The 14,516-nt window shown below is 44.0% G+C and overlaps 1 protein-coding gene and 1 long non-coding RNA gene across 2 annotated transcripts in view; one reads left to right on the top strand and one right to left on the bottom strand.

The window, feature by feature from the left end:
• Window positions 1-6,708, top strand: part of LOC119176603 (26S proteasome non-ATPase regulatory subunit 4) — a 34,276-nt gene extending 27,568 nt beyond the window's left edge. The window contains exons 10-11 of the mRNA XM_075876147.1: window positions 6,207-6,289; window positions 6,382-6,708. Coding sequence (XP_075732262.1) covers window positions 6,207-6,289; window positions 6,382-6,576 — 278 coding nt within the window. The 3' untranslated portion in view covers window positions 6,577-6,708. The remainder of the gene's footprint in view (window positions 1-6,206; window positions 6,290-6,381) is intronic.
• Window positions 1-14,516, bottom strand: part of LOC142774980 (uncharacterized) — a 37,047-nt gene that overhangs the window by 19,706 nt on the left and 2,825 nt on the right. The gene's annotated exons all lie outside the window — the stretch shown is intronic.

The raw sequence follows: 14,516 nt of genomic DNA, 5'->3' as shown, positions 1-14,516 counted from the left end.
GAAATTGTTAATCGTGCAGTGCACATTCCAAGCACAGCAGGAGTACTCCCATCCGCTGTACGAACGGTAGGTGCAATCGCAGGCGTCAGAACTTTTTGGAGGCGGCGGCGGAGGTCTGAGCTCATCACAGATATTTGTGCACCGGTATCAATAAGAGCAGTTATAGGTAAACCATCAACGAGAATTGTAAGGAGGTTGCACCACTGGTCGGTAGTAATCAGAGGATTTGCAGTCCGAGTCGTGTATGCAGCGTCACCTCCGGGGGCTGCACCGGCTAGTTTTCCGAGCGACGGTCGTAGGGAGACCGAGAACGGCGGGGTTGGGGCGAGCGTGACTGACGACGCACGAGCGATGGCGAGCGGTTGGTCCGACGTTCTGGATTATGCTCTGCACCTGTCTCAGCACGGTAGGACGGGGCATAAGGTGCACGTTCAGAGCGAGGCCGCCAGTCATAGAAGCTCGGTCGAGGTGATGAGGTCCAACGACTGCGGCAATGGCGAGCGATGTGTCCTGTCCGATGGCACGTGAAACATATGGGCCGATCATCATGAGTGCGCCATTCAGCTGGGTTTCCCCGTGGCGCGAACGTGCGGTTCGGAGTGGCAGCCGCAACGACTGGAGCCGAGCTGGAAGTAGCAGGGGCATTTTGATGAGGTGGCGAAATGCCCATATTCGCGATCTCTTGGCGAACCACGGCCTGTATCATTGAAACAGTATCGAGGTTGTGTCCTGGTGCGCTGACGCTAGACATAGCGGGAGCCATAGCCTCGAGTTCCCGACGGACTATTCTGGTGACGTTTTCTGGCGCTGGTGGTTGGTGTAGTAAGGGCAAATCTTCGCAAGAGGACGTAGTCGCCGTGTTGGGAAGGCGGTCAAATCGGTGAACTATGCGCCTACTTTTTGCCTGTTCGAAGCGACGACATGCTTCGATGACCGACTCCACCGTCGAGCAGTCCTTGCACAGGAGAAAATTGAAGGCGTCATCCGCAATTCCTTTCAGGATGTGTCCGACTTTGTCCTCGTCGAGCATGTCCTTGTCGACCTTGTGGCACAAAGCCAACACGTCCTGGATGTACGCGATGTACGGCTCTGTGGATGTCTGGGCACGAGTCGCAAGGTCTTTCTTTGCGGCCACTTGACGTCCGAAGGGTTTCCCAAACAGATAGCGCAATTTCTGCTTACAGACGTCCCAGCTAGTCAATTCTTCTTGATGTGTCTTGTACCAGAGTTTTGCCGTGCCATGCAAGTAGAAGATGATGTTCGCCAACATAAGCGTCAGACCCCAATGGTTGCTGCTGCTGACGCGCTTATATTGAACCAGCCAGTCATCGACGTCTATGCCACTTGTGCCGTTGAATGGGCCTGGGTCACGAGGTTGCACAACGATCGGCTGCGGGGCTGACGGATCTTGTTGACATTGAGTAGCCTGGTCAGTCATCGTGGTAGCTGCAATGCGCCGTCCGCTGCGAAGATCCAGCTCATTGGGCTGTATAGCGAGTGGTACCCTGCACCTTCCACCAATGATGTTACGAGGAATAAAGTATACACTGGTGAGCAAATTCGTACTGGCGAATATACTGGCGAGCTAATGCGTACGACGCTGCTGCAGTCCGAGCACGTTCCCGTTCAGCACTTCGTCGTCGTCATCCTCAGGCGTCAACTTAGCCCGTGACAATATACATGGCTTCACGGATCTCATATCAGACTTTCTTTACATCACTCTCTCCCCCTTCCACAAAAGTACTGAGGCATGCCCCATCATTTAGGGGCGTTAACCCAGCCGGGAGCACTATTTGCTGCCGGTGCTGTTTGCAGTGTTTCTGTGAACTGTAGTGGAAGCCGAGTAGATTGAAAGATGGGGGTAACGGTGGTCGGTGTTAGTATTCCCATGCTCGATGCATGAAACGTACCATATGTTACCTCCTCTAGTTCACAGTGAGGCAGCTAGATGGGACAGCTTGTGAAAAATGCATTAGCTTCAATAAAGAAAAAATTGAAGAAAAGTTACTGCTGGAAGATGGCAAGAACAGAAATGTTCAAGACTTGGTGTTTTATGTCGCCTACCAGCCCACGCCATGACACAGAGAGACAGAAGAAGAATAACATTATTAGGAGTAGCTCTATCAACAATACCACCAAAAAGATGTTGCATTTAACTCTATCATCTGTGTATCTAAACACAGCATTAATAAATGGAGTTAGGCATGTTGGTAATGCATAACTGGTCACATTACAGAAAAACTTGAAACAGGATGAAAGAAGGGACGAGGACAAGCTCTCCTCTTGCCCTGCGGCAAATTTTTATGCTACATAAACAGTACAGCATTAAAGAACAGCTAGCATGCACGTTCTTCATAGAGTGGGTATAAAATGGAGGCATTCATACCGTTTGAATTTTTAGAAAAATGCAACATGTGTGCCGTATGCTGTAATTCGTGTGTTGTGCCTGTCCACAGAAAGTAAGATAGTGTACATAAAAAAAAAGTGTGCAGCAAATAGATGACAATTTCTTAAACAACTTTTTACATTTTTTTAAAAATTAATGTCTAGTTCCATAACAGTATAGCTTTTTAACAAAGACAAGTTTCATAGATGCATATGTCCCTCCCAGGGGTGTAGCCAGAAACTGTATGGTTTCAACAACACTTTATGTATGTTCATGTGTGCATTTATATGCGTGCATGTACATATGCGCTAGCTGAATTGAAAAAATGGAGCGGTTTGATGCTTGCAACCCTCCTCTTGGCTACACCCCTGGTCCCTTATCAACCTTTCTTAGATGGTTTACATAATTGAAATTCTCCTACATGCTTGTTCTGAGGTTCTGAGTCAGAACGTAATGCCTAAAGAGCCAGTGAACAACGCCGAGGTCCAAAATATGTTATGAAGAGAAATATACACACTTTTGCTATGTCAACATGCTGCCACAAAAATTTTGCGAATGCGTGCTATCATAAGGAAGTTATAGGGATTATAACATCTGTTTCAGAGGGTTTAAAATTTTCACATGGCCTCGCCACCATTCCCTGCCATAGGAAGGAAAAAGGTGTAGCCTGTCCTCGTGACTTCGCACACTTTGGCGATGTGACACGACGTCAGCAATACATCAGTGGTGCGTAGCCAATGATCGAGCAGGACATCCCCGACATGAGCACTTGGGGGAAAAAAATTCAGTTCGAGTAGCACCTCTACCCTGGCAGTGAACTAGCTAGACGCTCCTCTGTAATGGAGGCTTTCGGTCTGGCAATGCCGTTTCTCCTGGTAGTTGTGAGCCCTACAAAATGGTAGAGGGCAGCACGGGAAAATGGAAATGCGGACTGCACGACTGAAACTGCATCGCCGCAGGGCCAAGGCACCGTTTCGTAGGGCAAAGAGCCAATCGACGAGCTCAGTGGGGTGTAATGTTGCCCATGGACAAGCTTTTGTCAGACTGGATGTACTAAAGGATTGGTAAGGCGAGGGAAACAGGCGCAGGATTATCTTTCGAAATCGAGGGTCTGGAAATAGAGAAAATGTGTTTACCGCAGTCTACTGTGCGAGTTGAAGAGCTTGTTTGGGGGATGTAAAAAAAAAACAGCCTGTTTACTGGTCTCCTAAGTGCAGTTTAAGTATTTCTCTTTGGAGGCAAAAGTGAGCCCATTGACGGTTTGCATGGGCATAAAAAAACTGCACAGGCATAACTGAAAAGCATGAGCATAACCGAAACCGGGGTTCTGCTGTTATGGAGCAATTCACAATTATTTTTTATCAACGACTACAATTACATAAAATAAAGTGCCTAGACAACACTCATAATTTATAGACACTCATGCTTGTGAATGATATCTCCTGGTATCCTCTAACGTCCTTCCGCAAGCAGTGAAACGTGCCGAGACCCGATCACATATTATGCAAGTTTACGCTTATTAGAGCAGTGTTTTATTTTGTGATACAGAGAACTGTGATACTACAGCCCTGCATATTGTTTTTTAAATGCAAACATTGCTGAGATGGAGTTGTGGAGTATTGTTACACAGGGTGTGTAACAAGCACACCATTTCTATTGTACAACTGAAAATATCTCCTCCCAAAGAAATATCTCAACAAGCAAGTTAATAGCCCAGTACTATAGTTTGTTATTTGTGAGTAACTCGTAGTCTATAATTAAAAGAACTAGTGTATCGAACCTGTGTCCGCATGAACCTTTGTACTTTTACAGTTATTACAATTTGGCAGGAATCACATTTAGGAAAAGCCCCGCCGCGGTGGTCTAGTGGCTAAGGTGCTCGGCTGCTGACTCGCAGATCGCGGGATCGAATCCCGGCTGCGGCGACTGCATTTCCGATGGAGGCAGAAATGTTGTAGGCCCGTGTGCTCAGATTTGGGTGCACGTTAAAAAACCCCATGTGGTCAAAGTTTTCGGAGCCCTCCACTACGGCGTCTCTCATAATCATATGGTGGTTTTGGGACGTTAAACTCCACATATCAATCAGTCAACATTGTGGGAAATGCTGCACTACAGGAACACCATTATTTTCAGAAGTCTGATTTATTCAAGGGTCTGAAAAAAGTAAACAAACGAATTGATGAGCCAAGTGCTTTGGGAATGTGCTTTTGGAAACAAACAAGCAGAAATGTAATCTTGAGCTGCTTGATTACAGAGGTACCTTAATGTTCACTGATGCAAAAACCTTCAAACTCTGGTGTCTTGTCCTCTGTAAAGCAGGGTCAAAGTACAGTCGAGCACAATTTGAAGGTTATCATGCAAGCGTCAACCGGCCTAGCATCTAAGGGCCTAGTTGGCACATTTGGTAACAGTGAAAAATCAAGATTACACAATCTCTTCTCCTGCGTTGGCTACTTTATACAGCAACAATCTCCCCTGCGACAAAATCTTCACCATGGCTACGCAGATACCAAGAAAAGTGTTCTAGAATACAAATATTGAATTACATATACAGACACTAAGACACATTTGTCTTTGGCGTAGCAGAATATTTTGTACATACATCTGCCAAAAGCCAAAAAAAGTATCCAGGAAAACAGTTACACGAATACAAATATTGAAATAATTTTTTGTTTAAGGATTCCAATAACTTTATGATACACATTTATGAAAGTCTAGTGTGATATTGTAAACAATAATGCAACACACTGAAACTTGCAAGTGATGCTTATCGCCCGGTGCACTAATGAACAGGAGTGACTATAGAGGAAGTGTATAATTATTTTACATAAAAAATCTGCTTTGCTGTGAAGGTTGTGCCGTTAACAGCATATGTGTGACAGCAACTTGTCAGTCTGCTTGACAGCGGCAGTGCAGCTTTAACACAAGACCTGCCAACTTGTCTTCAAAAGAATTAGGGCTGCTGCACCAGCCTTAAAAAATAATGGCATTGTTGTCAAGACAAACAATACTGCCTCTGTGGATCTGCCATTAGCAATGCAGGTGATTTACTACGTGGGCCTTTCTTTGCGGGTGGCGAACCCTTTGCCGTCCTGCTTGTCTTGCTGACTGATGGTGCACCAGAAGTCTTCCTTTCCCCTTTGCAAACTCGTCAGATCATTTTGGTCAAAAAAAAAAAGTAACAAGAGACCCGTGTCCTGCACAGTATCATGATACAATCGAAACATTGTGATAGTATTTCACTATTGAGATGCAAATACATTTTTCCTATGTATCTCTAAACAGAAGTACAGATACTCAAAAGTATCTCTGAGATACACTATCACGATACTATTGTATCACCTTGCTCTTCGCCCTTCCTCTTTATTTTTATTTAAGCTTTCCATTCATTGCATGCAAGCATCGGCTCTTTTCGCTGCGGACAATAATGAAGTGTTGAAAAAGATGTGTGCGATATTGGTGCTTGGCACTGCTTCATTTGAACTTGCAAAGTTGCACAATATGTATAACATTGTCATCATAAATAATGAAATTCATATGTCTTCCTCAGGCAGGAGTGGTCGCAGCTGAAGGAACAGCAAAAAGAGATTGAAGCTAGTTGGATACGTCCCTTTCTGTGAGAGGATTCCGGGTCATGTTGCTGTTGTAGTTCCTAGGTTGAAACTCGTGCGATAACCTTCAAATCACTCTTGACTGTATTCCCACTAGAAGATGCATGTTGGCACAGTAAAACAGAGCAACCTATTGAGCTTGAAAGCCTCGGAGGGGCAGAGTTTGTTTGAATAGTACTTATGCAATGACTGGTTTCACATTATTTTAGTGCCTGAGCATCTTCCAGTACTCTCACCTGATGTGCTAGAGGATGTCCTTGGTACAGATGAGACGGATCTGCTGCTAGATGTGGTAAGTAAAGTTTAAGTCGTGACCATGGCCTGCCCTGCCTCAAGCTGTGTCATTCGATCGGCAAAGCCTCAATGGTTAATGTTATTGTGCAGGATTGGGATGTGGTTCTCGGCGAGTTCAGTGAATTACTCGACGATCCAGACTTTGTCTTGTCCATCTTGGCGAGCATTCATGGGGCAGAAACCCAGATAAACGACCAAAGTACTCCATCAGAAGTCTTTGATGATGACCAAGGCAGTGAAGCTGCTGATGAGAATGAGGATGCCGAAGACGAGCAGAAGCCATGAGAAGAAAGCTAGACATGTGCCTTAATCAAATTTTATTTCCTGATCTCACTGTGTATGCGAGCCTGAGTTATTGTTTTTTTATAGCACCATAAATAAATGGTCGCTTTCATTTTTAATAAATTTTTAGAACCACCCATGCTCCCTGCATGCATTGTTCTCTTAGTTTTTTTAACCCAAGAAGAAGCAGCTTATTGCAGGATTATTCGATGGCTTCTTTTCCATTGTGCTTGTGTCTTCATTACATTCAAGGTAACCTATTTGATATTTTATTTACCATTTTCAATGTGCATTACATATTTTGCAGACACTGCAATAAGCATGCTTGGCTCATTGGTGCAACGTGCTGCGAATTTTGAAAGGAGGCCCACACTATTTTATTTGCACATTATTGCGAGTTTTGTATTTGGCAGCAAAAACAGTCACAGGCTTTAAATCTCGGCACATATAAGAGACTCTTTCTTGTGTCTTAAAAAAATAATTCCATCACATAGCAGGTCATCACAATAATTCTGATGGAATCACCAGGCTCTGAGGAAAATTCACCGCTCTCTAAGAACACCACGAACAGCATGTTATAGGAAATGTCACTAAGATAGTGATAGTTCATTGTGCATAATTATTCACACGAATGTTATACAGTACCAACAACAACTAACAGACAATAAAGGCAATGAGAAAGCAGGTGTGATTGATGACTGCCTAGGAAAAATATATGAATAAGTAAATTAAAGTGGAAGACATGTTTCTAGTGCAGGCTCCAACTGAAAATTGCTGAAACATTCAACAAATATGAGACATTAATGCAGCATCCTCAAATATAGGAATTAAGATGTTTCTGTCCGTTGACATAAAAATTAATTCATCAACTGCTACCTGTTATTTGGCCAGCATATGTTGGCACTGGCACCTCAGTGTGTAAATGTGGAACTAGATGAAAAATTTCTCAAATGCCCAACACCTGAATATTCCAACAGCAAAGCAAATGGCAAGCAATGCTGATTACAAGGGGGCCCACACATAGTGAAATGGTGGCCATTTTATTTTTATAAAAATATGCTTTATTTTCAGTCATATAAAAAATAAAATTACATAAAATAAAGAATGAGCATGAGCATCTGCCCTGGCTCAGAGAAAACTGCGCTCAGTGGCACTCCCAATAATTCAAACAAGTCGCAATCCGCAACAGTTCAATTGAACTAGAAGCCCCTGGTTTTTATTGCTCCTCACAGAAGTCGGCCCAGAGTGGTCACTAAGTTGCAAAACCAAACCAATCCAAATTTACTAAAGATGCAAAACAATAAAAACAGCAGCATTTCTGAGATGACAATTTGAACACCGCACTGAAGCTCTTGGGCAAGCTGCAAGTGATGCTTATGGAGTTGTGACAGAAGAAACACAACTGCAGATAACTAATTACATTTATTTATTATTGCATTCACTCTGCCACGCAAATAAAAGTGTTTTGAGGCATAAACAGCAGGATATATTTCACATTAGGGGTCACTGCTGACATGAATGTATGTTGGGGCTATTTTCTGGCATATCACGACCTCATCAATGGATTCTGTTTGCTGCTTGAGCTCCATGAAACTATTTATTGAAATCACATGTGACAAATGTGCCTACTTTACAATGATGAGTGGAGAGCTAGGTTGCTTCTTTGCATCCTGCCCGCACTGTGTGGTACAATGTTCATTGATTAATGTGGCGCCCACCCGCTTATTCAAACTCCACTTAATTGACACACACACACAGACAATGTGGATATATATATATATATATATATATATATATATATATATATATATATATATATATATATATATATATATATATATATATATATATATATATATATATAGAAATTGGCTTGAGCGGACAAACGTGCGAAAACTTTTATTGCTCCTACGTTTCGGCCGGGGTCCGGCCTTCGTCAGGGAAATATATATATATATATATATATATATATATATATATATATATATATATATATATATATATATATATATATATATATATATATATATATATATATATATTTGAGACACAACTTAGCAGTTGTCTTTATTTCTAACAGTTTCGTCCGGTGGACCAGTCTTCGTCAGGATTTGTGTGTGTGCGCGTGCGTGTGTGCGTGTGTGCGTGCGTGCGTGCGTGCGTGTGTGTGCGCGTGTGTGTGTGTGTGTGTGCGTGTGCGTGTGTGTGTGTGTGTGTGTGTGTGTGTGTGTGTGTGTGAGAGAAGGCAGGGCCCTGCATAAAACATTGAAAAAATAAAGCTTTCGTCCTGCGCATCCTCTGTATATCAGTATATATGCACAAATAAAAGAATGGGGGACAGAGGGCTTACTTTATTGTTAGCCTATATATATATATATATATATATATATATATATATATATATATATATATATATATATATATATATATATATATATATATTAATGAGAGCCTTTATATGATCTGCAAATAATGTGTCTCATGCATCATATTTTACTTGAGAGAGAGAGGGAAGAAATATCAGAAAGGTAGGAAGGTTAGCTGGGCTAAGTCCAGTTTACTACGTACCTTACTTTCCACTGTGCTTTTGATCATAAAAACAGTGCAAGAACAACAAATGCACAACGGGCATTTGTCTGAACAACCAACTTGTCCGACTTATTAACGTTATGAGCTTTCTCTGAAGCTCAAATGTTAAACCTACTGAGTTAAAAAAGTGCTCTTTTTCATTTGTTTAATTACAGCTCATATAAGCCACCATAATCAAATTACAACGTTCAGGCGTTGAGCAGCTGAATATCCTGTCCAAATATGCCAGAAACAATGTAATGGGTGATTGAGAGACTTACTTGAAGAAATAAAGTAATGCAGAAAGAATGATACTAAGCAGGATTTGGCAGCATGTCTTCCGAAGTGCAATTTCCCTTTAGCACCTATCTAAATGTAATTTGTAGCCACCTCATCCAAAAGTATGTCTTTTTTCATTCCCCTGACTGTGTCTGGCAAGGTAACCTCACCAAATATTTTCCAACGTGTTTTCTGTAAAAGCAACAAAACACAACACTTTCAGAGAGAGATGACATGCTAGTGTATATAAATTGATGCAGCCAAAAAAATTACACAAATACATTTTAGAGCAAAACAATTTGAATGATTTAGATCCGCATGTCTGTTTGTCATTATAGTATTGTGTCCTGAAAGTCCCAGCTAGCAGTTTAAGACTTGTGCGACCAGGGCCGTACCCAGGAATTTTTTTCGGTGGGAGGGGGGGGGGGGGGGGTTGCGTGTAGAACGGCTGCCATATTTTAATATTGACACAGGCTTATTTTCGTGAATAAAACAAGTACATCGCTTACTTGTAATAATTTGATGGTACTTTTCCATTATTTGTACCCAAATAAAGAAATTGGTATGTCAACCTCAAATTCTGGTTAAAGCAAGAAATAAGTTTGGACAATAGCACCACCAAAGCCGAGGACACTGCGACCAACGGCTCCTGATGAATTAACACAATGTAACCGCGGTACAAAAACGGTATGTATGTGTTACAAGCTGCCACTCTAGCGTCGCCAGCGCGAAGTCGGCGACGGGAATGGCAGCAGGTTAGGTCGTTCCGTACGTAAGCAGAGACAGTGAAGAGATCAGAGACGTATGTGGGGAAAAACAAAACTTTAGTGATATTGCAGCACTGCAGAGGAATCTAGGAATATTGCAGAGGAATCTAGTACAACACTTAACACCAACTAACAAAATACATATAAAATCAATAAATCAGCTTACAAGAGAGAAGTATTACAAACTACACAAAACTAACCAACAATAAAACTACAGATGAGAAAGTCCAAAGGTATAAACAGGTGAAGGGATACCTGTGATGACCGGCAGCGTTGAGTCCGCGACGATCGGATGCGAAAAGTCAGAGAGAGTTCTGGCACAACTGCGATGTCGGCGGTGTTGCAGCGCTGGTGTTTCCGGGAGGCTAGTGCTTGAAGCCGATCTCGGGCAGGTTGAGCTTACTCGAGATTCAAGTACCGATGCCTACGTTACAGACGTTGATTTCGCATCACAACTAGACGAATGGCTAAGTTTAGGTGGCCAGCCGACACGGAGCCATAACCACTTAAGGGATACTTCTTGATCTTCTTCTACGTTGGTCTTCTCTATCTTCTCTATGTTGGTCAGCAACTAGACTGCTTAGCAAGGCGAAATCCTGCTCTTAAATCGACCTCCGTGTCCCCTGATTCTCGTCCTGGGGGAAAATAGACCTCTACATGGGTCCAATCATGTACGTTTCATTGTTAGAAACTCCACCCTAAAAATATATTGACCACGTCCCTTTTTAATTAGGAGAGGGTCCTCAACTGAGCGAGAGTGACAACCTGTTGGGGTTCTCTCATACGGCTTGTCCACAAGCAGTTTTGCCCGTGAGAATGGTCAGTTTCCTTGGTTTCAGCCGGTGCGTCTTGCAGTCTACAGCTAGTTCGGGGTGCATCACGGCCTGTGACGACCCTGCCGACGCCGCTGTAGGTACAAAGGATCAAACATCGGCGACTAACGTTTGAAGAAGAACACCCCATTCAGTACTTCCCTGCACTAAAGGCCAGTGAACGAAATGAGCGAACGGTTCCACCGGTCAGCGGGGGAGTGCGGCGCCCGTTAATTTGCCGTTACGCTGGGTCGCAAAAATGGCAGTCCGTGACAGCATGTATGCAAGCAAACAAACAAGTCGCCCGACATTCCGACCTTCTTGTTACCGTTCGCACATTCTGGTTGCTGGATAGTTTCCTCGTAATTGCGAAAGGATAGAAGGGTTGAAGCTTGGGCTAGCTGGGTTTAGCTTTTAATCGACTCTTGAAACATAGAGGGAAGTTTAAACGAGGAAGTTTTTCCTTCTCGGCAACTTGCGAAATTTTGTGAGGACTTGTTCTGGGGTCACTTGAAGTTCTCGATGGATGCTGAGCAGTGCTAGTCCGGTCAATCTGTCGTTGTTCATATGATTTCGAAAGAAGCTCTTCAGCCTTCTCAGTGTCGAAAAAGTCCGTTCCGGGGTCGACGTCGACACGGGTAAAGTCGCCAGGATAGAAAGTAGGCTGTAGATGTTCGGAAAAAAGTCGCGGTTGGACATCTCTAAGGCCTGTAAAGCACAAGCTGGGCGATTCTTTTCTTCGATCTGGCAGCATTTGTTTACCCACAGTGTGAACTCTGCTTCAATGACATGAGCCGAAGGAATGTCGCCAAGGTAAAACTGCACTGCATCATCAATATCAGAAAGGCTAGCCGATGCGCAGAATTTCGGCAGCAGCATGTTAAGGCCAACCACGACCTTCTTATGGGCATCGAACCGGACTCTTAATTGATTTTCGAAGTCAGCCAGCAAAGGCAAATACACATTCCTCCGGTAGTATTCTTCGGGAATAGCAGAAGGTGCGTTGCTTCTTTGCATCTGCCTTCCAGTGATGCGTGGTAGGGCCATCTCAACATTTGTGATCGTCAGCAAAGAGAGCGACTTCAGAAAAATCTTATTAAATTCCATTTCCGCACTAGCCCTTTTTGTGGAAAGAATGTCTATAACATTCTTTTATGTGATCGCACGCTTGATCCAAATCACAGTCAATTTTTTGAAGAAACTTGCAAAGTGGCAGTGTCAAAGAGAAGAGGTCGCTACAGATCTGAAGCGAAACGACAAACTCGGGCTTCGTAATGGCATTGAGCAGTTGAGAAGCTTTTGATGAAGTATCAGATGACGCGGCCTCTTCTTCCAAATATTCGAGGAATTGTACAATATGCACGTACAGTTCAAGGAAACGCTGAAGTGCATCGTGACTCTCTATCCACCTTGTTTGGCAAAAGGAGAGAACTGATTTTCTTTTTTCTTGTGTTAAATCTTCTACTTTGTCTCGCAATTGGTTCGTCCTCTGTGGCGAAGCTCTTACAAACGTACAGGTTGAGGATACAGTTCCCAAACAGTTGCGGATGCTGGGGAGTTTGCATACGTGAAGCAGAGCAAGGTTCAACGAGTGGGCGCTACAATGCACGTACAACGCTTTGGGCGCTGTTTGACGAATGAAGGCTTGAACACTGTTAAGGTGGCCGCTCATTGATGCCGCGCCGTCGTATCCTTGCCCGCAAAGTAGGTTCAGGTCAAAGCCACGACCTCTAAGGCTGTTCAGGATTGTGCTCGCCAGCGCCTTGTCAGTGAGATCGTACACGGGAACGAAATCTACAAAATCTTCTTTAAGAATGGGCACTCCCGACGTGTCGTGTCCAACGTACCTTACACATAGGGAAATGTGGGCGGTGCGAGATATATCAGTGGCCTCGTCAGCTATAACTGAAAAACACGAACCTGAGTTGACGTTTTCCACTATCTTTCTTTGTATGATTTTACCACAAAGGGTGATCAACTCATTTTGAATTTTTGGGCTCGTGTACAGCGCATTCGCCGGAGATGTTTCCATGTGAGCTCTCAAGGCGGCATCTCCACATTTTGCTCTCATCCTAAGCAGTGCGCGGAAATTTCCATCATTTTTGAATGGCAGCACTTCAGACATATTTATTGGACCAGAGTCGTCTGTGCCGTGAAGCTATACTTCTTGCCTGCCATAGAAAAGGATTGTTTCTATTATTGGCAGCAAGTTCTTGCGGTTTTCTTCCGCCTGCTTTTTAAGGCCGTGGTCAAGTTGTGTTAAGATGTCATGCTGTGAGCAGGACCGGACTGCTAAAAAGTTCTCCGATAGCGTTGTTGACATGGCGTGATAACTGCTGGATGCGCTGCTCTTAAAGGCGTCCATGGCTTTCTTGTAATTGGCGAACTCCTTAGTTAAAAAACAGCCCAAGCGCTGGTGCTCCCCTTTTCCTGCACACTCGCTTGCGAAGACTACGCAATATTTGCATAATGCTCCTTGAAGCTTCTCTGAATAAACAAGACATGGGTAACGATCTACCCAGTGAGGTTGGAACTTCAGATTCCTTTTCTCTGTGGCTGGATAATCATAGTTAGCCGGAGGGGTCCACGGATTGAGCAGCAGCTTCTCCATCGTCTCTGGATCATTTACATTATTGCTTTTCGAGACAAACAGTCCCAAGTCGAAAATATTCGCACTCGTCGCACAGAGGGGAGGCGAACCAGAATGTGTAGGTGCCATGCCCCTCACCTTCCTTGGGCATTGCCCAGTGGTAAAGGCGTCACTTTGCCCAGCGTTGACTGTAGAACAAAGATCACTTGGAGTTGCACTGCGGCCACCATCATTTCCCGGCGGCGCATGGGTGTCCTGCTTGTGTTCGTTCTCAGGTGATTCATATAAACCGGTGCATTCTCCTGAGTCGCTACAGAAGTTCGGACGCGCTTGGCTTTCCACCAGTGCTGAGGAGGGCGAAGTTTTATCCTTCGAAGGAGGCGGTTCTTCTCCGTCCGCTTCATCGGTTCGAACTTTCTTGAAGTAAGACACAAGATTCCTTTGCTTCGTTGTTGCAGAGTGTCTTTTCATTTTGCTGCCGCAATTCTGTGCACGCACACAGAAGTGGCCAGTGGCTCCAAAAAGACGTTTGCGACTGCTTCGACTGCCTGGCGTGAACAGGGGGCGATGTTTTCTTCCTCTCTTATCCACTTTACAGTGGCTAGAATGTAGAAGTGTGATGAACGCGCCGGCTCCCGTGTGGCGTATGTGTTTTCTGAACGCCGCTACAGCTGGTGTGCATGCAGGCCCATTATTCTACTCCAGCTGCAGCAAACTGGATTAACGCTACTTAAAGACCTTTTCACAGAAGACTCCATGGGCACTGCATACTCCCCTTAATATATGTGAACCCCCAAGAAAGCACTGCCCAGACATTTGCACTCCTGTGGTACAGTCCAGAAAGGAGGTGTTACTCCATTTCTGTGAAAAAGTCACCTTTTCACAGACGGCTCCCTGGGCGCCTGTGTAATTCTCTCTGGGCTGCGC

The sequence above is a fragment of the Rhipicephalus microplus genome, chromosome X (genome assembly GCF_043290135.1).
Source record: "Rhipicephalus microplus isolate Deutch F79 chromosome X, USDA_Rmic, whole genome shotgun sequence".
In the NCBI taxonomy this organism is placed as follows: Eukaryota; Metazoa; Arthropoda; class Arachnida; order Ixodida; family Ixodidae; genus Rhipicephalus; species Rhipicephalus microplus.
The sequence above is the reverse complement of the archived record's forward strand: the minus strand, read 5'-3'. Positions and strand labels throughout refer to the sequence as shown.